The sequence below is a fragment of the Balaenoptera borealis genome, assembly GCF_965194805.1.
Source record: "Balaenoptera borealis genome assembly, chromosome: 7".
NCBI lineage: Eukaryota > Metazoa > Chordata > Mammalia > Artiodactyla > Balaenopteridae > Balaenoptera > Balaenoptera borealis.
The window spans coordinates 107,402,037-107,426,198 of NC_138864.1; the positions used below are offsets into that span (position 1 = coordinate 107,402,037).

At 37.9% G+C, this 24,162-nt stretch overlaps 1 protein-coding gene across 2 annotated transcripts in view; it reads right to left on the bottom strand.

Moving 5' to 3' along the window:
• UBE2H (ubiquitin conjugating enzyme E2 H) overlaps nucleotides 1-24,162 on the bottom strand; it is a 102,605-nt gene that overhangs the window by 41,110 nt on the left and 37,333 nt on the right. For both annotated transcript variants that reach the window (XM_082399259.1, XM_082399258.1), the window contains exons 2-3: nucleotides 1,736-1,812; nucleotides 1,076-1,150 (exon numbers count right to left, since the gene is read on the bottom strand). In XM_082399259.1, the coding sequence (XP_082255385.1) occupies nucleotides 1,076-1,150; nucleotides 1,736-1,812 (152 nt within the window). The remainder of the gene's footprint in view (nucleotides 1-1,075; nucleotides 1,151-1,735; nucleotides 1,813-24,162) is intronic.

Consider the following 24,162-nt stretch of genomic DNA (forward strand, 5'->3'; position numbering starts at 1 on the left):
GGGGGCTAGGCCGTTGCATCTGACTGGGAATTAGCCTGTGACTATTCTAACGTTCCTGCATTATTTATCCTAGACAGAAATGTGGGGGCCTAGAATCAAAACATAAAGCTCAGAATGTCTTTGGTCCACCTCTTTTAAAAAACCCTTTTGGGGTGGGGCGGGGGGAGTCTAAATTCCAAGAGTTCTGGCATTAGCTCTGAAGACAAGCCCACAGCAGTAGCAAGATATCTGAACCTAACAATTCTGAACATGCGGTTCAGTGTGACAGAGAATGCTCTAATATATTCCAATTTTATTTTCTTCTTCCTTCTTAAAATTGGTCAATATTTTATAACATTTTAAAATCATCTACAGAATGAAATTTTTAAAAGTTGGCTTAAGTTAGCTAAGTTACTACCATTCTAAAGTCTCAAAATATTTAAAGGTATCAATCTTCAATCAAATATACCTCTATAGCATCTTATGCTAAAATACCTAAATTGTTACTAAACGCCTTAACAGTGGTAATAGGTTAATATCACCAATTAGGGCAGAAGATGAAGGTGAGGAAAAAAATACCCTTTATACAACCCCACTGAGGTTTCTTCTCTACTTTCTTTAGCTGTTTAGAGGGCTAAAAAGATTGGGAATGTAGAGAATGGAAAAGGGTACCCAGAGTTGGAGTGAACAAAAGTAAAGTAGGATATACACAGGATTTTTAAATGGCAGAATTAGAATAGGCACTGTAAAATATTAATTCCAACAGTCTGGCATTTAAAATGAGATTTAAGATGTTTATTATTTTACTGCTAATAGCCTGAATGGACAGTGGGTCTTAAAATTGTTTAATCTGACCCTAACAGACAGAAAAATCTAGAGTTATAGTCATTACAAGTATACAAAGGGTATATTTAAGCATCTTCTATCACACTATGGAAGTACCCCCCTCCCCAAATTACTAATTAACCTAAGCCAAAAAAGGAAAAAATTCAGTTAAGTAAATATTTCTGGAATTAATGATCTCCCATAAAACGTAGGATTTTTTTTTTTTTCCATTTCAAAACTCTCTAAGGAGAGAAACTGGGTAGTTACATACCTATAGATGGAGATTTGAAAGGGTATTTATCAGGAAGATCCACTCTAACTTTCCATACTCCACCTTCATACGGTGCTGAAATAAAAGCAAAAAAGTTAAACATTAGGATTGTGTCTCCAAATCAGAAGATAAATCTGAGTGTAAGTTAAACATTAAATCCTAACCTGTTTTGAGAACCTTGCAAATTAATTCCTTCAAGAGTCAGGGAACTCTTATAACTAACTAACTACTATAACTAGTAGGTACTCTATGTGCAATTATAATACTTTTCTTTAAAAAATCTAGAGTTAGCAAAGGTTCATTTTCTCCCCCAAATTTACCTGATTCTTTAAAGTATCAAACACTGTTCAGTTATTTGGTAAGTAATAGCCTACTGTCTCAATCTATACCATGCCCACCCCACCCCCAAAAAACAACAGAAAACATTTCCACAAAACCCAGAATTCACAATTCATGTTTAATACTGTCACACAGAGATAAAAGAGAAAAGCATATAAAGTAATTATGGTAAGAGCAAGATTTCCTCACTGCTTCTAGAATTCAATTAAATTTACTTTTCAAAAACTACACATATCACCATCTCCCTTGATATTCTCACTGTCTATTAAGGAATAGAGTAAAAGATTGTAATAAAAAACACATACCAACACATATACTTACTTCCTTGTGGTCCATAAAACTTCACTACAAATTCATTGAGTCCTCCTAGGATTGTAACCTCATGCTTACTCTCGATGCTAAGGTGGAAGGTAAAGGAAATTACACAGGCTTTATATTACCCAGAAGAACTAAAGATGGCTTCCCCAAGATATGCCATTTAAAGTGTCACCAACATTTTATATGAAAGCAATAAAATATAAAATATGAATAATAATTCTTGTAATTTAAAAGGCAATATACATTCTTGTGAAAAGAATATGAATGAGCTTTAGATTCAGAGAAGCTGGTGGTCAAATCCTAGAACTGCCATATACTGAGTTTGACCCTAGACAAAATAATGTAAACTCACTCCCTGAGTCTTTTGTTCTCCTTTGCAAATCAGGAAAACACCACCTTACAGACCTCTGTGAAGATTAAATGGGTTAAGTATGTAAAATGTGTAAGACCACATTGTATATATAAGTAAATGAAAAACAGGCACTTCATTTTAGTTTTTCTCCCCTCCGTACTGTCCCCACCCCAACCTATCCCCAATGACCCTTTAACATAAATCCAGCATTTCCTTTAGTCAAATTCAAGCACTCAGCAAAACAGCGATCCTCCTGAACTGGAAATGCTGTGCTCCTAAAATTACACATTTACTAAGGAAGTCCCCATAATTTTCTCCCTGGCTTAGAGAATAATCTAAATAACTAGTGATATAACCTTGCGATAAGTAGCATTGCCAAATGCAAAAGACAAGCAAACAAAAAAAAAATTTTTTTTTAAAAATCTTATCTGTAGTATTTATTTTCACCTACTCTTTTCCTCCCTCTTTTCCATCCCCTTGAGACTGGCCTCTAGGTTCTTATGTGCTCGGGGCTGGAATCACAGAGCACTAACACTTCTGTGTTCCCTTCCTCAAAAATTTACTTGTCCCGAGACCCACCCCTTTAAGGTACTAAGATTCGATTATAGAAACCAAACCAACCCACATCAGCAGAAGAGAGGGCTACTGGCTTAATATCTGTTTTGTCTCTGCTTTGTGGTCTAACCCAATAATGACTCTACTGAGAAAAATTTTAGATGGTGGGGGCTTTAGGGAGCTCTCAAATCCCACTGTAACCTTAAAAAAAACCACCAACAACAACCAGATATGACAGACTGGTCTCATCTTTCTCAACCACCAGTGCAAATTACATTTTAATTATGTGTACTATTATACAAAAGAAAAAAAGCCAAAGAAATTTTAAGTGATCTCTTAAATAGAGAAAAATGTTAGTTTTAAAGGCTTGAAATTAAGTATTTGGCTCTCCAATCCTTTGTCCTGTAGGCCACAGAACAGAGGCCAGGTGTATTTTTGGCAAAGTCCTTGCTCAAGAGCAATGAACAGTATCCACTAGAGATATTAAATAATAAGATAATTCAATCTATTTCATCTCATTCTTTCTGAAAACTATTTTAATAACATGCACACTGAAAGGATTCAAATAGTATCCACATTGGAAAATTGGCTTCATTTCTCATGGTCAAATGACACATGCATGCATGCTTTGGTGTACTAAATTCTTCCTGGCACCTCCTTACAAAATATTCCAAAGCTAATGCTAATGTAATAAATTAAAGTACATGTTTAAATTGTTTTAAGACAAAAACAACCAAAAAAGCTCCCTTGTGTTAGTAAAAGTCAAATCTAGTTACAATAAACAAAGTTAATTACAAATAATTAAGTTCTCAAAAAAACAAACAAAAAAACCTTGGGGATAAAAAGGCTTTCTTAAGAATGACACCAAAGCCAGAAACCACAGAGGGAAAAATCAGCAGATGCAAGCACACACACACGTTTAAAACTTCTATATTATAAAAAATAAAGTTAGGACAAAGGACAAACTAAAAAGAAAAGACCAGAAGAGCCAAGTTAAGAAAACTGAAATTAAGCCATAAAAAGTCCAACTCATTAGTTTAAAAATGAGATATTTTCCACTATTAATTGATAAAGATGAAAGAGCTAGATAAAAGCCAGTATTCAGTGGAGTATAAATTGGTATTCCTGAGGACAAATTTAGCACTGTACTCTAAAACTTAAAATGAATTTACTCTTTTACTCAAATTTCACTTCTTTGAAATTATTTTTAAAAAAACAAAAAGCAGACACTGCTGGTGGGAGTGTGATACGGTTTCAACCACTTTGGAAAACTGTTGGCACGATAAAGCTGCACACATGCATGTGTCACACTCATCAGCACTATTCCCAGTAGACAGGAATAGCTATGTTCACCAAAACACGTTTAAGAATGTTCGTATAGCACTACTTGTGATATCCAAAAATTAGGTTACAACCCAAAAGTTCGTCAACAGTAAAGAGGATAAATTATGGTACAGTCACCCAACAGAATATTACACAGCAATAAAAAATTAACTGCTACATGTAAATGGATGAGTCTCAAAGATATTACAGTAAGTGAAAGAAAGCAGATACCAAAGAGCACATACAATATGATTCCATCTACACACATTTCAAACAGGCTAAATGAATCAAGGTGTTAGAAATTAGGATAGTGGTCACCCTCTAGTGGGGCCTGGTCATTGGAAAGGGGTTTGAGGGGGACTTCTACTAGAGTGCCGATTACACTTTTATTTATAGTCCCATTTATCAATGAGCTACAAAAATGATTTGTGCACTTTTTGTACATATGTTCCTATTTAATAAAAGAAGTTTACAAAATATAAGACTATCTGATACACATACAGATATTTATTTAATTTTTTAAAATGAAAATAATTTAAGTATTTATCAATAGGAAAAAGAATTGTAAGCCATTTATGCAACAGGCTGCTACTAGTGTCTATTAGTGTTTACTAGTGTCTTCTCCCCACCCAGAGCTCCTCTAATGTATGTTTCTGCTTAACTTGGGGTATCCAGAAGTAGTCAAAATGAATACATTGTAGTACCACATATAAAGATATCTCAGACATTAAACTAAATAAATTTGCAAGGATAATAATGGAGTAAGGTAGAGGATTAAATGAGTTTAACAAAAGAAGTCAAACTAATTTTACAATATAAAAATCTGTAAAAGCAGCATTCCCCATCCATCAGACCTAACTTGCTATGAATGACACTGATCTACAGCAATTACTCTTAATCATTTAAAATTATAAGTTATCCACATGAATGTCCCCTCTAGAAAACTGAAGATATCTTTTCTATCTTTTATGTAGATGCAGTTAATCTGGGTTTCTTCCATTTTGTGATCTGTTTGGGATTTAGTCCATGCTGTTACCTACTTTTCAAAGAAGATTCTCCTTTCGAAAAGGTCATGTGAAAATGAGATTAGAAATTAATGCTCCAAACCTCCTCTTTCCCACGATCCCTGGTATAACCCACATTCCAGATACACTGGGTCTGTCTTTAATTACACATTATACTGTAAATTAAAGAGTTCTTATAGTCCATTTCATATGAAAAGCTAAAAATAAACTGAATGAAACCTTTAAAAACTTCTACCAAGTTGGTAAAATGAAGAAGCTGTACTAAATTTATGCTGCCTTGGAGTGGTACAGACACTAAATCAGATGGAAAAAAAGAATTTAAGTTTAGTTGAAAGAAAAACACGGCATTAAAAATAAGCCATTCCATCACCATGAATGAATGACTTACCCACAAAAAATATAAAATTACTTGACTACTGTTACCATGTATATTTATGGTAGAGGCCATGAGTTTCTTTCTGCTCCCTGCTGCAAAGTCAAGGGCAAGGAAGGCAAATGAGAAGGCAGGTTACAATGACAGGTTACAATGATCTATTTCTGAGATGTGCTGGTCAGGCTAGTAGCCTGGTGGGAACTCACTAGAAGGTTCCTTCATTACCTTCTCACTTTCAAAGCTTGAAAATATAAAATATCCTTCAGATACCGTTCTGGTAAAAATATGTTAAATTAACCCATAAAAATCACATTTTACTCACCTCTAAGTTATTAGTAAAATACTGCTTTTTACTTACTTAGCATTTCACTATTAAGGAATGTCAGCATTTTCAGTAGAATAATGATTAACATTCCCAGGAACCCAAGTTCATTTCACTTTTAAAATGCCAGCCACCCACCAACTTATTTTCCCTGAATGGCATTATGATTACACAATGTAATATTTAAAGGTTAATGCCAAACCGTCAAGAGATAACTGACATTCTTGGCAAAACGTGTCTGTCGGGATTTTAGAAATGATTTTTATATACTTCTGGGATTTTCCAGAAAGGGAGCCAAGGGCTAAGCCTGTTAACAGGTCAAGGATTCAGACAGCATTGTTTCCTAAATTTGCTGATAGTGAGTTTGTAAGATAAAGGAAGGTGGCCTCCCTGAGCTGTGCCCATGGCAGTAAGGGACTAGGATAAAGAACGGGCTTCTTCTGTACAGAAGGTAAAAGCAATTTGTGTGGGCTTTCTATCCACATGTTCAGACCAGTCCGCTTCCAACTCTCCTTGAGATTAATCACATTACGAAAGTTGAAGAAACTGGGCAACCTTCACTACCTAGTTTTCTTGATAAAAATATGGTTATGTCTACTAATCCAGTAATGTACAAAATATCACAAAAATAATACTGTGGGTGTTATGTTTATAAAGAATCCTTCTCCTTTAGAGATATAAATTGAAATATTTACTAATTAAAATGTATGTCCAGGATTTACTTCAAAATAACCCAGTGTGGGAAGAGTTATGAGAGAGAGGTACAGAAGATAGGACATTGGCCCTGAGTCAACAATTACTGAATCTGAGTGATGGGTACATGGGGGTTTCATTATATTGTTCTCTCTAGTTTGAAATTTTCCGTAATAAAAGTTCTGAAAAATTAATGTAGTCAGTTATCAGAACTTTAGCATTTAACAAGCATGACACTTTAGAAGAACTTAGCTACTGCAGTTCTCTTAAGAGCTTATGAGGGACTTCCCTGGTGGCACAGTGGTTAAGAATCCACCTGCCAATGTAGGGCACGCAGGTTTGAGCCCTGGTCTGGGAAGATCCCACATGCTGCATGCAACTAAGCCCATGCACCACAACTACTGAGCCTGTGCTCTGGAGCCCACATGCCATAACTAATGAAGCCTGCATGCCTAGAGCCCGCGCTCCACAACAAGAGAAGCCACTGCAATGAAGAGCCTGCACACCGCAACGAAGAGTAGCCCCCGCTCACCACAACTAGAGAAAGCGCGCGCACACAGCAACAAAGACCCAACGCAAACCAAAAAAAAAAAAAAAAGAAAAAGAACATGAGATCTGTACATTAAGAAGTAAATGCAAAAAAAATAGTTTGCATAAAGTGCTATTAGAGTTTAGAGTAGGAAGAGGTTGCAGGTAGAAAGAGAGAGATGGTTTGCTATGGAAAGGCAAGGATTTACACAGGCTGTAAGAATAGTGTATGATTATGTAGAGATGGGGGGAAGGCACTAAAAGCAAAGATAGAGAAGCACAGGATAGGTCCAGAGAATGGGGACTACTACATTTATATTTTGAGGAGTGGACCAGGGGAAGTATTAGAAAGTAGACCAAGACCAGATTACAAGGGGCCCCAAAGCATGGATTTTACCTGGTGACAGAGACAGTTGGTATTTCTATGCATGGTGCATATAACTGTCCTTTACGTAGGTAACCAAGCTATCGTGTATATAGGACTGGCTGAAGGAATGACAAACAGTTAAAGCAGAAGAGGAGAAAAGAAATGTTCAACTCCTCAACTAAGGTAACTGCCGTGGGAGTGAGGGGAGAGATTAAATGTAGACGCTCACAGGCTTTGCAACTAACTAGACATGGCACAGCCAGTAGAAATCTCCCACACTGCCAGAATGTCTCATTCTCATGAGAAACAAGAAAACTAGATTTGTCAATCTCCTAATTTCTAAATGTAAACAAAGCACGTGCTCCAATGCCTTTCTCTCAGTGAAGCGTTTTAGGACCACCCTATTTACAACACATTCTACTACATTCCCACCAACTAATATATTACATATTTTACTTCATTTAGTTTACTGTCTCCTACTACTACAATGCAAACTCCATAGGGGCAGGGATTGTCTATTTTGTTCACTGCCATTTCCTAGTGCCTAGAAGAGTACCTGGCACATAGTAGGCACCCAATGAATATGTATAAAATGAACACATGAAAGAAGCTGTAAGACAGGCATAGACTGAAGTTGCCAGTCTGAGATCTAAGGATAGATTTAGCCTTGTCAGAGAGATGAGGTGATACTATTAAGGGCAAAGTGGAACAAAGATGCTAAGTTCAGTTCTGAACACGCTAAATCTGAAGTATAAATGGACGAACCAAGAGGCAATATACTGTAAGCAGCTTGGGAAACTTGCGATTTAAAAGAAGTCACCTTGTAAACTGCTTAACTCGGAGTTTGTTTCTTAATCTCTAAAAAAAAAAAAGGGGGGGGCTTCTTTACTTTGGGGAGGGGTTACTACCTCACAAACAGAATTGTTGAAGATGAAATGATCTATCTACAAAGGTACCTACCTGGCTCAGCATCAGACACAACCAGGAATTCAATTTTTTTAACGTAAAATAAATATACAAACTCTGACTAAATTAATTTCCACATGACTAAAATTTACTTAAACAACACTTTTTTTTTTTTTTTTTACAATATCTAAAAAATTAAGTTTCCTTCTATATCCTTAAGCCTTTCTTGATGTTAAGTCATCATTATGAATAACAGTTGCTATACAGTACTACAAAATACAATGATGCCCTTAGGAACCGTAAGGGATATACTTATTTCCTGAAGTAGAAATTTCCCATACTGTTAGGCTGAAGGGATTGGCAGGTTCTTTTCCTAGTTTCTCTTCCTTCTTTAGCTGCGTTTGAGAGCTGGCACTGGGCTACCATTCCTTCAAATGTATCTATGGTAGGGTGCAAAAATCAGATAACCAAAGTTCATGGAATTTTTTTTTTTTAAAAGGGTAAATAATTCTAAGCAAGACATTCTCCAATAAATAAAATACATAATTTTTAGCTGTATGTTTGCAGGTTTACAACTAAACCGAACAACTTCAGAGTGAGGGAGTTATCACTTATTTAAAAATAGCCTCTTCAAAATAAATATGTATTGTCCAGAAGTAAGTAAAGCAAACAATTTGACAACTTACTATGATATACTGAACACTTAAGACTCACTAAGGGGTAAAAAGTAGCATGCACGTATTTCTTAAATTTTACAAAGATAGTGCAAAAATTAAGTTAAACAGCAAGCATGTTCATTACCATCCAGCAGACTGTAAATCATACTAGCCTTTGGAGTTTTGGAGCTTTTTTTTTTTTTTTCTCCTCTCAAGTTTATGCTTTCATTTAAAGCTTCCATGTCAGAAACCAAAGTAAACACTGGCAAGATTTAAGTAAATGTTAAATGGGAAAATCATTATAACTTAGCTCTTCCCTAGATGCATTATTCTGCTACCAGATTCCCAAATAATAAAGTAAAAAACTCAAAAGAAAAATTAAGAGTCATAACTTATGGAAAATAACTTTTCCAAATAGGTTTTAGAAAAAAGAAGTGTATCAGAAAGATACATAAGAAATCTAAGCCCCATTCGACCCCAACAAAATGTTTTATACAGCAGATTTACAAAGTCAGATAGTCAGAGATGACCCAGTTGCAAAAGTGAGAGACAGAGAAAAGCAAAGGGAAATATGGAAAAACAATGATGCCATCTTGAAACCAAGAAACTATAGTCAAAACAGAAATAAGATTTACATTTTCTAAAAAGTTCAAATTCCAATTAAACACCTCAAAATATTTAGAAGGCTACTGATAAAATAGAAACAGCTCTTTAATATACAAACTTTTTTTCTTTTTTTTGATCTTTATTTCAAGTTGGACAACTGCAGCCCAGGACTTTCTTTTTTTATTTTAGTTATTTATTTTTGGCTGCATTGGGTCATTTTTGCTGCATGTGGGCTTTCTCTAGTTGCGGCGAGAGGAGCCTACTCTTTGTTGCGGTGCACAGGCTTCTTACTGCGGTGGCGAGAGGAGACTACTGTTGCGGAACACGGGCTCTAGGCACGCGGGCTTCAGTAGTTGTGGCTCGTGGGCTCTAGAGCGCAGGCTCAGTAGTTGTGGTGCACGGGCTTAGTTGCTCCACGGCATGTGGGATCTTCCCAGACCAGGGCTCGAACCCGTGTCCTCTGCATTGGCAGGCAGATTCTTAACCACTGCGCCACCAGGGATGTCCCTAATATACTTTGATGCTTTGCTATTTTATGGCAACAAAGCATTGTTTATTTTTAACTAAAAATGTACAAATCCATGTACATAAATTAACAGTGTATTACTTAAATAGTATTATTACTCTTAAATAACTCATAAAAGGTTAATGAAAAGCTTATTTTTCAGAATTCGTTTTGTTACAGCTTGATTCACAGTACATTAAAAAAAAATCACCTTCCCCCAAAACTGTTTATTTTCTTAAGTATGATAATGTCATTATGGTTATTTAAGAAAATGTTCATATTTTTAAGAGGGGCCTACTGATAATATGTAGGTGTTAAATGACAACAATGTCTGGGATTTGCCCTAAAATATTTCATAAAGAAGAGAAACAGATGTGAGAGAAAATACTGATAATTGTAAAATTTTAATTTGGATAATGGGGATTCATTAAACTAATCTTTAATCTTGTGTACACTTGAAAATTTTAATGACATTATTTCTTTTTATTTAATTTCCAATACGTATTTCTTTTTTTAAAATCAGAAGACTGTATATATTTAACTACACTCTACGTATGTGGATAGGGGACATTCACTGCTAAAGAACTATCAGCTGGTCAAACATCCAGTTTAAATCTGTAAACTTGGAATACAACTTTGAACTGCAGAGAAAAAATAAAGACTTGCAAAATTCTCAAGATGCAGGACACCCCAGAGACATCAAGTCGACAATGAAAATCCAAACCAATGATCTAGAAAATCTGTTAAAAATTTTTTTAGAAGATAGGACATATTAAAAGAAAGAACGCTGTCATTCCAAAGGCAGACTACCTAATCACAGAAGGCTGGAGAAGAAAAACACATGAATCACAACCTTATAGATGACAATAGCACCTGAAAACTTTGAAGTCCAAGGCAACGTGTAATTTCCCCAGAGGTGAATTCCCCCCAGTCAGGTGGCCATCTGCAAAATCCTAACGGAAACATCTATTTAAAACACATTCTACCTCCCCTTCTGGGCTGTATGCTACTTCACCAAGCCATCCACAGTGCAGAGCAAAGTGCATCATGAAGCAGCTTTTCAGTAAGAAGCTAATATTGCTTTATGGAATATCTATGCAGTGTATTTGTAATCATGTTTCCAGTGTTCTTCTCTTCTCAGAAAATCCTTGAGAACTTTACTTCTTTTATTCATTTTAAATATAGCAGATCAGTTTTTACCCTAACACCTGACATGCAGACTACAATGCCACTCAATGAAAATAGAATTAAGCTAAGTGTTTGATAATCCCTACCCACAGATATTCTAATCAAGGCACATGTGAATCATTCACAGTAAGCAGTGACATTTTAAAGGAAATATTTTCTTTGGCAGTCTCCAAGTGACATATAGTACATTACAATTGCAAGATGATGTATGAAAATTAATAAATACCATGAAAATTAATAAATATCAAGCAGTGGTACCCATTCACTAGATGAAGATTATGGAAGAGTGAAAAACAATGGATCACAGAAATGAGAAGGAGGAGATCTTAGATATATGGTCATACTCTTAAAAAAAAAAAAAAAGAACAATCAACACATCCTGAAGTCATGGAACTACTGATGGAAAGACCCAGGTCCACAACCCAGGCCATGGCTCTTCTTCCTTTCCTTCTCTGCACTGGCTAATTACGAGTTTGTGTCTCTAGAGACCAATGATTCCTCATCGTAATTTTATGACTTCAATAATCTCAAGGAAAATTTCTTAAAGCAAGTTCTTTAAAATTCAAATATAAATGCCTGTAAACCCAGAAGAAAGGGGGAAAGATAACAATTGGCTTGCCCTTATAAATCACTGCTCTATAAGCCCTGGTCTCAGTGCCTCCTCACTCCCTAGTTCTTTCCCAGAACATGAATGACCAATGCCTGCCATTCCCTTTACTACTCCATGTTCATTAGGCAGAGTAGATGTCAAATGTTAATAACAACCCTGATTTCATAAAAACTATGAGGGGGAAGTGAGCAGCACAGACTCAGGCTTTTTAAAGCAATACATATACAAAGGAATAAGTAGCAGGTTCAAGATCATTCTCAAGACTTTATACTGAAAAAAGCACAACTACAGATGAATACACTGGATAGGATGCTAAATTAAAGCACAGTCCACCATGTAGAGAACTCTGCATCCCACAACAAACGAATACGCTTTTATTCAATTGAGCCCAGTTTCTATTACCCATTTGGAAGACTTATGAGAGGTAATATAGCAAGTATCTGTTGGAAATTTAATAAAGGCTTGGCTAAACAGTATAAGAAAGATTAAAAAGTAATCTAAAGTGATACAGAAAATAGCAGTGTCTTCTTGATTGAAATTCTGCTTAAAAACTATATCAAAGGGTAGTTGGTAGGCAAATACCCTATCTGATATGTTCAAGTAGCCATTATAAGCTGCCTTCATTTATTACCTTTATAATAATTAGGATAAAAAAATGGGATAAAAAACTAACAGAAACTTTAATTGTTGCTTAAAAAAAAAAGTCCATAAGGAAAATAAGCGAAAGAAATAAAATTTTAAAATAGAAAATAAAAGTTTCTTTTAAAGAAACATCCTACCCTAAGAAAATAACTCCAATGTGACTGAGTTAAGTAGAAAACCCTGGAAAGTCAAGAGATGTGGGGTGAAAGTGGACTGTAAACTAGGTGTGCAATGTGATACAACAAGGGAGGTTGCAGCTATTTTAAGCATCATACAAGTAACAGGTGACAGAGCTGAGAAAGGAAGCTTTCTTCCTATGTTAGTAAACTTGCTAGCTCAAGACCAACAGAAATGATTAATACATACTAAGAAGTGGGTTGTCAGGTACAATTAAGAGACATGGGAGTGATAAATATGTGATACGGAAGCTAGCCTAATAATTTAAAGTAAACAGAAGTTTGAGATTTAAATATACACAAACAATAAAGAGAAAAAAGGCTGTATTGTTATGAGTTATGGTTAAGAAATATAAAAATCAAGGTTCTCACTAGGAGTGTTTCCTGAAAAATTAAACAATGTGGGAAAAAAATTGGTTATATAGCAAAACAAGAGAATATAAACCCAGACATACACAACAGTGGGTATATATATAGTAAGAAAATTTGGCATTGAAAAGGTGACAAAACTATTAGGTTTCCCTCTCCCATGTCTGTACCATGGGGAGAAGTAGGATTGATAGGCTCAGGTGCCACTAAGTGAGACAAACAGTTTGCTGGTGGCACAGTCACAGGGCAGAGTGCAGTTCTGAAAACGCCTTACAGTACAACTAAATAACCTCATCTGGTGAAGCACTGGGTTCTAGGCTTTTAAAAAATTGTCTTTTAAAATGTGTGTGGGGCATAAAGCAGCCTCCCCATTCCCTTAACGCTCTAATCCCACTGCCCAGATATTACTATTGTCTACATTAATGTTTCTATATACACACATTAACATCATCATGTATACCCAGACACACAGGTATAAACTCTTCTGTAAACACCTTTCTTCAGGTTATATATGGAGGACCTCTTTATTAGTACATATAGATCTAAGCTCCCTTAAAAAAAATGCCTGTGCAATATCCATGTACCATAAGTTAAATAACTAAGCATCCATTAGTGAGCAGGTAGGTTGTTGTTAGTGTTCTGCTATTACATTGTTACAATGAACATCTCAGTACGTGTATCTTGCTGTTCTTTTGATAGTGCCTAAATGTCTTTCAAAAAGGGTGCATACAGTCACTTTCTAACCACTGTCATATGAGCCAACCTGTTTTCCTCATACTCTCACCAATATTGGCATTAAAGCTTTTAAAGTGAAACAAAGTTAATCTTTAAACACTACCCCCTTCAAATTGCCCACTGCTCTTTCTCACCAATTCAGCTTCGGCCCTGGCTGGGTTACCCAAGGGAAAAGCATCCACTCTGCTGACCTTCCTTCTTGCCTCTCCAACACAACACCTGAATGTGAAGGTGGCCCTCCATGATTCATGAACAAAAACGCACTAGGATATGAAGCACCTTTCATTAACTATCTCAAAGACAAAGCTAGCCAATTAAATCTCACTTAACTCATCAAATAGGTTAACTTCAGAACCTGGACAGAAAAAGCTGAAAACAAGGAAAGTTTAGTCTGACATGGCATCACTCAATTAAATGACAGGAGTAGTATCTTACCTACTTCTCTAAATGCTTAAATCTTTTTATACGTCTAAACTTAGGCCCCAAATAGGATGTGAAGTTAATTTCTTATTTCTTGGGTGAATCTGATATTTTAAATAGTTCTCTTTAGACCAAACTACTTTTGCTGTTACAGCATACAAAATAATGAATTCTCACAAAAGAATTACAGATTTGAATACTTCAACAACAGATATTTAACATTTAAAGAAATACGTTAGTCTCCGACTTACTAAAAGCCACACAGTTTATCCCTGACTATTCAAAACAAATGAGAGATCTTGTAGTAATGACCATGTAAATATTATTCACTGCTGAGCCATACAGTACTATAAGATTTTTTCTTTTCAGTATTTTTTCTCAAGGAAATAATCACTGCCTTAAATAACTAAGCAAACAAGAAACCAATGTATCTATCATTATTTGTCCCTCAACTCTGACAGAACTGTCTCTTGATGTTTAAACCCATCAAGATGAATATCTGTATTTGAATGTTTCCCCTCGCAAATTTACCCGCCCCACTCTTTGGCTTGATCAGGTAGCATGCATTCCCCAAGCTGACACTGGCTGGACGGCCAAGGAAGGTGACTCATGAACATCCCAGCTGACAGAAGGAAGCCAGACAGGGATCAATACCTGACCGCACTCTGCCCAAGAGTAATTAAGAATTTTTCTGCTAAAACCACTAACATCACTTTAAAAGAAACAGAGAATATCCAACATCAGCATTATTTACAGAGTAAAATCCAGGACTGCAGGGGCACATGCTGGAGACTGACAGGACGGCAGAGAAGTCCTACCCACCTCTGCCACTCAGTTTCACCAGATCACCCAGTTGCAGAGTACCACTTCCCCAAAGGAAGACGGCTCTTTTCCAGGAACAGAGATTTCACAGTAAGTCTGGAATTCTAGTGGTTAGAGAGTGGGCTCATTAGTTTGAATCTCAAGATGCCATATGGGTCTTGGGCAGACCATTTAACCTCTCTGTGCCTTGGTTTTCCTCAATGTATAAAGGGAGTAATAGTAAATATATCACAGGATTAAGAGAAGCCCCAAAATATAGTTTTTTAAATAGTATTTTAAAGTTACATTAATCATTATAATCCAAAATTCATGAGTACAAAACAAAATGTAGGGCTTCCCTGGTGGTGCAGTGGTTAAGAACCCGCCTGCCAATGCAAGGGACACGGGTTCAAGCCCTGGTCTGGGAAGATACCACATGCCACGGAATAACTAAGCCCGTGCACCACAACTGCTGAGCCTGCGCTCTAGAGCCCACGAGCCACAACTACTAAGCCCACGTGCCACAACTACTGAAGCCCGCATGTCTAGAGCCCATGCTCCGCAACAAGAGAAGCCACCACAATGAGAAGCCCGCGCACCGCGACGAAGAGTAGTCCCGGCTCGCTGCAGCTAGAGAAAGCCCGCGCGCAGCAACAAAGACCCAATGCAGCCAAAATAAATAAATAAAATAAATTAAAAAAAAAAAAACAAAGCCAAAATGTACTCATACAAGTTTAAATCAGCTACGCTTATCCTGAATTGGTTCTCAGATGAGGATATCACATTAAATTAATAATATTTATCTCAAGAGTTGTGCTGAAATAGTAGATCAACCAGCAGAAAATAATGATAGTCAGTAAGACTAAGTGAAAATTCTCTATATGATATAGAAGGCTTATCTGGCTGTACTATAGGTTCCCTAGGGATAGAAATTTAGGCATAAAAAGGAACTTCCTATGAGTGTTTGGCCAATTGTAGGCTATGTTTCACAGAAGACTGAAATTCTCAGTTCTCTTTCAATCATTATTTGTGAAAATTCACTTTCCAGAAAGGAATATGCAAAAAGAAAACTTAGAATCACAAGTTCTAACAAATAACCAAGTACTAGTTCCAAACAAATCTTAACCTATGTGAATCACTGTATCAATAGTTGTCTTATTTCACTCATCCGAGCCCATAATATGACCGACACAGTACATTCATGCCCCATTCTTCCTCCCTTTCTAGCTACACTGGTCTTTCATTTCCTGAAACACAAGCTCTTGCCCTCCTCAGGGCCTTTGCAATGGCTACTTCTGGCTAGCCCTGACTTCTCTGTTTCTACAGATAGCTTGCTTCTTCTTATCCTTTATGGTGTGTCTTAAATGCCACTTCCTCAGCAATCTTTCTCATCACCTGAAGTACATACCCCAACAAACTCCCAATTAATCTCTACTTCAGCCGACTGTTTCCTTGTATGTCTTACCACAGTACTATTTTGTCTGTTTACATCCTCCCTCACCTCCAGAAAATCTAAGTTCCAAGATGGCAGGGAACCTTATCTGACTTACTCTTTGTCTGGCTTATGGTGGGTGCTCAACAAACACTGGTTAAAGTGAATTATGTAAATGGGTGTCCGGCACCATGCTAGACAGTGGGATCAGCCCTCGGACAGCTCAAGTTCTTGTGGGGAAACAGACAGGCAACCAACTACCAAACGGTGAAATACATGAGTGTTATGATAAGGGTTACCCAGAGGTGCTAAGGAGGCATACAGAGAATGCTCCAAACCCAGGAGGGTGGGTAAGGGAGAGGGTGTTTTCAGGAGGTAACATTGCCAGCTGAACCCAAGGGGAGATTAGCCTTTTGCTCTCAGCAGCTACAATGAAGTTTTCTCCAAACACAAGAAATAAGAAGGCCCTCAAAGTTCAACTCAAGATCAACACGTAATGACTAGTAAGAGAGGGGCGCAAGCCATCTAAAAGAGAAAGCCTGGTTTGCCGCAAAACAAGATGCAAGCAGAGCCAGAAAGAATGTATTCATACATGTAAAGAAACAAGGTATTCAACAGCAATGGTCTCCCCTGCAAGCACTGAAGAAAAATTAAAAAAGAGAAAGGCTGGCAGGGGCCACTGAAGCAACTAGGCAGGAGAGGAGGAGCCTTTGCTCATAGATGAGTTTTTTGGTCACAAGGGATCTCCGTTATGAGACTGTGGTGGTATCATCTGATCGTGACAAGCCATTAAACACTTGATTTAGCTTTTGTTCTGATTCCTTCTCAGATAACTTTCTCTAATTATGGTATGGGCTCCTGGCTATGTCTAGGAGAGAACACACTGAAAATTATATACTAGCTTTCCAATTTCAGACTCATGAGCTTGGTTAATCTGAAGCCAGGGAAGTGGATCTGCTCTTAGTTCACCAATTAAAGACTTGGGGGATGGGGAAGTCACCCTCCCAACAAAGCATGAGGTTAGCCTGATTTCAAACAGAGTTAAGGAAAAGGATTTAAGGGAAATGTTTGAGGTGAATCTGACTGATACGGAAGGTGAGGGAAGAGGGACATGCCAAGGATGATTCCAAGGTTTTAGGCTTCACTTATCTGGGGATGGTGATACCATTCAGCAAGACAGCATCAGCAGTAAGAGAGGGCATTATACTTGTAGAAGATGTCCCATTTAGGACATGTTGAATCTGTGGTCTCTGAAGGCCAGGTAATTGGAGATATCCAGTAGGCATTTGCCTATCCAAGACTGGAACTCAAGAGATATGGCATTTTAAAAATTTGGAGACACTTGTATTTGGGCACTAATAGATGAAATCACCCAAGAAAGGCATGGCAGCTACCAAAAGATGAGGAACCTGAGTAAATCCATTATTTAAAGGATGGAAGAAAAGAAACCGGCAAGGTAGGCTGTGAAATAGAGAAAGGCACTAATTGTCCTAAATATTTGTTAGGTCATCTTTCAATGTCAGATTTCTACAAAGCACATCTGCACAGAGAAAGTAAAAGAAAAAGAAAAACAATCTTATAGTAAAGTTACTGAAAAGGACACCAAAGTTCTTTCAGAATACCATAATATGGCTTCCTGGAACAGGAAGGAAATCAATGAGATACACCCTACTGACTTCTTACTAGGATTCCAAAAAGTGAAATAAAGCTGGTTGAAAGGAACAAAGAATTTTCTTTTGGGACGTACTTTAAATGTTTAAATCTTGCCAAAAGTTCAAAGTCCATGATGCTAACCAGCTTTGGATGAATGTTCAAGGCAGATATAAAAGCTCCACTGTGCATTTTAATGACTAACACTGGTTTTGAAAGACTTTACTGGACATTTATAAATTTATACTCTGTGACAAACCAAACTTTCATCCCCTAAGAGATCTATGATATAGCACAGTACTATTCTCCCCAACAGTGTCACTGAGTTGGTAACTGATTTGGAAGAGCCACTGAAAAGGTTACTGTCAACAAGAACCATTTATTGGGCTTCCCTGGTGGCACAGTGGTTAAGAATCCACCCTGCCAAAGCAGGGGATGCAGGTTCGAGCCCTGGTCCGGGAAGATCCCACATGCCGCGGAGCAACTAAGCCCGTGCACCACAACTACTGAGCCTGCGCTCTAGAGCCCGCGAGCCACAACTACTGAGCCCGCGTGCCACAACAATTGAAGCTGGTGCGCCTAGAGTCCATGCTCTGCAACAAAGAGAAGCCACCGCAATGAGAAGCCTGCACACCACAACAGAGCCACAACTAGAGAAAGCCTGCGTGCAGTAACAAAGACCCAACGCAGCCAAAAATAAATAAATTAAAAAAAAAAGAACTGCTTATTAAGTCTTTTTATTTTAAACAAAGCCACGTGCTAAAAATTGAGCTGTAAGACATTTTCTACCCTATCATAGTTTACAACTTTGCTAGGGAAGACCAAATTACTCCATACAAAACCTGGAACTTCAATATAAGTTGCAAAGTTAAGTGCCGAACAGTGGTACAATAGGTCAGATGAGGGAGTAATCACTAAAGACTTGATTGTATAAGAAGAAAATGGGGTGTGAGCCAGATTTGCGGAAAGGCAAGACAGTCAAGAGAAGAAGCAATGTGAGGTCACAGCAGTGTTGCAAGCAGGGTACAGATACGAGCAGAGGGACAGATGCAGGAACTGTGCCAGAAACCAGCTGAACAGTTTTTGTTTTTTTAATAAGAGATTCATGTAACCAAGCCGTAGTAAACAAGGCCAGAGAAGCCAACAAGAGGCAAGACGGTTGAGCGCCAGGCTACGGAATTCTGCACTTTATCATATGGACAGTATATGGCACAGGTGAGCAGTGGATGCAAAGCAAGATCTGGGGAAATCCATCTGGCAACTGCACGCAGAAGAGGCAATAGGTGTCAAGACTGTGGCGGGGCACACATTCGTCAAAACTCATCAAGCTGTACATCTGAAACTGTCACATTTTGTTGTGCGTTAAGTTACACATCCATAAGGCTAGTTTTTAGAAAATAAAGGACAAAAGTACAGTCAGGAATGAGACAAGTATTAAAAGTACGGGCTGTAAGATTTTAAACATTTAGTGGCTGAGGTGAATTCGGCAGTGTGCTGAAGCCAGCTGATTATATGCATCTCTTCCCAACTTCAAGTTCAGTGACCTCACCATCTGTAGTCTGAAATCAGGCATGGTGGAGTATTTATACCTTGAAAATCAGTAAATGCTACAAATCAGGGCTTTATCCCCCCACAGGTGGTTGTTCAGCATTCACCAGCACACCACTGTGTCACTTCTACACAAGGTCTCGTATGAATATGGCACTAAATGAAGTGACAACATTTTCTTCTAATTCAAAATAATGACATAGTTCTGAAGCACCAATTCTTAATCTTAACCATCGACAGATGGTTACCAAAAAAGTATAAGATTTAAGAGCCTAACATTTAGTTTCAAGAACTAAAGCACGCCTATGAATAAGAAACCTTTGTCTGCATCTCTCAATCAAGGTTTTCTAGCTATTATGTGGTTCCCCTGGGACTAACATCAATTGATGATAATAATACACAAAAAAATTCCAGCATCCACTCCATTATAGTAAAGGCTAATTGCATGGGCCTATTATTGGAATATGCTTTCCTAGTTCAAACTAGCTGCATTTCAATAGAGTAAAGAGGGTTTTCTGGAGAAACCCTACTGTGAAAAGATGAACTTTGTCTTAACAACTTTAGTTTCAAAAACTATTCACTTATAGATGCCTATTTCACATCTCTGAAGCAAAATGGCTCATTTGTTATGTAGATTACTAAGCAGTCACTTAAGAATAAAGAGCTTTCTTCTTTAGAGGCTCCAGCTAACTATCTGCATAAGCTCAATCTCAAAACCAGCAAAGTGTACTCTAAATATGACAGCAAATAATTGTTTGAACCTTTCTGATTTGACTGCAGAGAAATACAAATGTGCACCTCCTCCCCATTTTCCAACCCACCTTCCAGAGGGGCCAACTTGGAGTTCCTCCCAAGAAATGCTGCCTTTATAGAACTCCTAGGTCACTATCTGCAAAGCTAAGAAATCGGGGTACTAAAGGAGGCGGGGTACAGCAAAGGGTACAGGATGATGTTCACTTCACCACAGCAGGTAAGCCCTTAGCTAACAGAATTAAGTTTCGTTTCAAAATTTCTTAAAACTCAGAATGTAAGTTCTCACAAATAAAAGCCAATTTAACTCATATCTGAAGTACACTATTTTATGTGGATTGTTAATCCTCATCTATATCAATATTTCTATTAGAGAGTACAAATGCATCCAGAGTTGTACACTGAGAGGCTAACATCATCATCATTTGAACTTCGCTGCATCTAGAGCCCCTCTCTCAGAAGAAGGGAAATAAGACATTAGAAGAATCATCATGAAGAACTCTGAAATGGAAGGAGCAGGGAGAAAATGTCAGGTGGGAGAAATGACTGGAAATGCAAAGAAGAAATATACATGTAGAAGAATCAACAGGACATTAACATCCGCTGCCCCTACTGCTAACTGGGTGGGGATAGTGGGCAGTAGGTATTCATCAGACATGCATACATTCTTTGAAGCACCACTGCTCTAGGGAGTGAGCTGCCAGGCCATGAAGAGCACACAAGGGGACAGTTCTAAGCCCCAGGCCTGTCCACTGTGCATTCTTTGTAGCACAGACCCTAGCCCAAGGATCTTTTCCTTTTGCCACTTTCCTTAGGCTTTTAATTCCCCTGGAAGAGTAGAAATAAGAACCACCCCCAAAAAGGAAAGAAAAATGTACATGTGTCGCCACCTCTTTATTAATGAATATTTACCACTCTTCAAAATGTCCAAGCCCAGATGTACAAGAAGCTAGGGGCAAAGATATAAAAGATTCAGGATCTATCCTCCAAGGGGCAGCTTGAAAGAGGTGGGAGTTGGAGCCACAAGCACAGATGATAATAAAGTGGTAACGGCTCATCTGAGGGGAAAATAAAGGGTGCTATTAAAATAGGTAGAAGGCAGGAAAAGCATCTAAGGCAAATATGGAGATGGGGTGTTTGAGAAAGATGCAAAGCCTAAGGTGAAAACTAAAGAATAAACCAAAGTTAGCCAGAAGAAGAGAAAGGAACTATGTAGAACAGTTAGGAACTGTCCTCTGAGAAGGCTGGCGTACTGCAGGGTGGGTGCAGCACCACATCTCAGACTGTCACAGTAAGGAGGCAATACCTCTCTATTGAATTGACTTTTATACCAAGGTTAGGCTTTAAACCAGAGACTAAGAACAACTGAGGGGTTTTAAGCAGGAAGTGGCATGATCAAATGTACTAAAAACAGGATCACTCTAGCAGCAAAACGAGAGGCAGACTGGAAGGAGACAGAGGCTAGACATAGGGAGCCCTGAAGTTGTGAGATGATTTGCAACAGTCCACGTATATGATGAGTGCCTGAATAAAGCAGTGGTGGTAGGGCTGGAGAGAAGGGGAGAGAGTAGAGATTTCAAGGGGGCAGAATAAAGAGGATGAGGGAGGAGTTAAGGGAATATCTATGTTTCCCACTTGGGTAACAAATGAGTGAACACATAAAAAGACTACAGTCTGATTTTGAAGGATACAGTACTAAAATCAGTATCAGACATGTTAAGGGGCTTGTTGGGATATTCTTGGAGAGAAGTTGGAAGGCAGGCAGCTATACTAATTTAGAGATTGGGAAACAATTCAACTGAAGATGTGTATATATGAATCATTTTATGGTAAAGGAAGTGTTATGTGAAAAGAAGAATGAGGATAAAGCCCATGGGAAAACCAACCTTTAATAAATCTACATTAGCCTACAGAGAGAGATGTAGGACCAAGGTAGGGCTTTACAATGAGATAGAACTGAATATGTTTCTTTAGTCCAGGGGTCCACAAACTATGGCCCATCATCTGTTACTATAAATACAATTTTATTGTACCATGCCAAGCCCGCCCATTTGTGAATTGATGGTGGCTTCTGTGCTGCAATAGCAGAGTTGAGCAGAGCTGCAAAAAAGACTGTGTGGCCCACAAAGCCCAAAATATTTACTATTTGGCCCTTGGACAAAAGTCCATCCCTACTTCCTACCTCAGTTTCTCCACTTGAAAAACAAAAAGTACATTATATTTATATTTAAATGCAACAAAAACTTTAAAAGGCTCATGAAAGTTGTTAGTATCAAAGCCTTTCATCAACCAATGTATTTCCAATTAAAATCAAGGTTTTAAAGTATACAAAAATTTACAACATATAATTTGAGAATATTATAGTATTTAAATTACAAGGCAATTTACTGATTTACATGACTACAAAATAAAGAGAATCCTAAACTTTACCTTATGTCCAATTCAGAATGTTACACCGCAGCCTACTCCAGAAAGTATTCACCACTACAAAAACCTTTGGTAACAGAAGAGATGGCCCACGAAGCAGAATAAATCATCACCATCTCCATCACCACTGCCATCATTTCCAGAGCACCTTCCATGTCCAGATACTATGCTGAGCACCTAATGCTTTGTCTCATTCTAGCCCTACAATGACAGTACCCATCCATTTTACAGATGAGGAAACTCAGCCTTAGAAAGGTTAAAGCTCATCTCAGGTCACCTAGTAGAGAGTGGGTGGGAGAACCAGTAACTAGTGCAGTCACAATCAGAACCAGGTCTGACCTCAGAGGCTCCACACTTATCCTCAACCCCATACTTTATAGTTTGTTACCTACACTAAAGGAGATAACATCTGTAAAGGAACAAACGGAACCTAGAAAAAACTAGGAACACATATCTGCTTCTCTTACTCCCCTGGAACTCAAAGCAGGTCTTAGAACCCAGGTTGGTATCACAGCGTAAAGAAGGTGAAGCATATCGACTGTCCCAAGGGGTTCTGGCCTTGGAACCATAACCAGGCACAACACTTGCTGCCAGCAGACAACGTATTCTGAGCTCGAAACCACCACCTCACAAATGAACTTTTTAAACAACTCCCTCTCTAAACTGAGGGCAGCCAACACAAGAAATAAAAAGATCTTAGCAAATCAGATATTACAGTAATGTACTCTAAGAGGTAATATAATACACTTAGTGGAAAGAACACGGGTGTTCACTTCAAACCAACCCAGGTTTGAATTCTGGTTTCAACACCAGCCTTATGACAGTAAATTACGTATCTTCTCTGAGTCCACTCCCTCCCGGAAATAAGACCACCCCCTCCTTGCCACGTGGTCTGGCGAAATACCAGTACTACAGTGTGAGTTTAGTGGCTCAGAGTCAGAGAGCCTGAGTTTATCACCCAGCTCTGCAACTTACTTAGCATGAGATTGGAGCCTAAACCTCAGGTTTCTCATCTGTGAAACAGGAAAAATGACAATAGGATCTACTTATTGGGGTTTTTTGAGGATTAAGCAAGATATCCAAAGTGCCAAAAGCACAAGGCCTGGCACATAGTAAACACTCAAAAAACCTTTTTATCAGTTTAAGTTACATACCAAATGACAAGTCAACTTCCTACCCTCCTAGAACAGATCTTTAAGGGAAGCAACATCTTTCCCTGAGGATATGAAATTAACTTTTACAGCTTTAAAGGAGTAGTAGTAGAAAAACATTCCCTCCACCCAAAAAAAAAAAACAAACGGTGGCTTGGCTCCATTTTGTTAAATGTCGGGAAGTTTTCTTCATCTCTTGCCTCAAACCTTAAATATTAAATAATACTATTGGTGCTTTCAGGCAGGCAACGCCCTTAACCTTTAAACAGAACAAGACTCTTTCCCCCCACATATGGTTTTCAGAAAGCCAGGGAGAAACA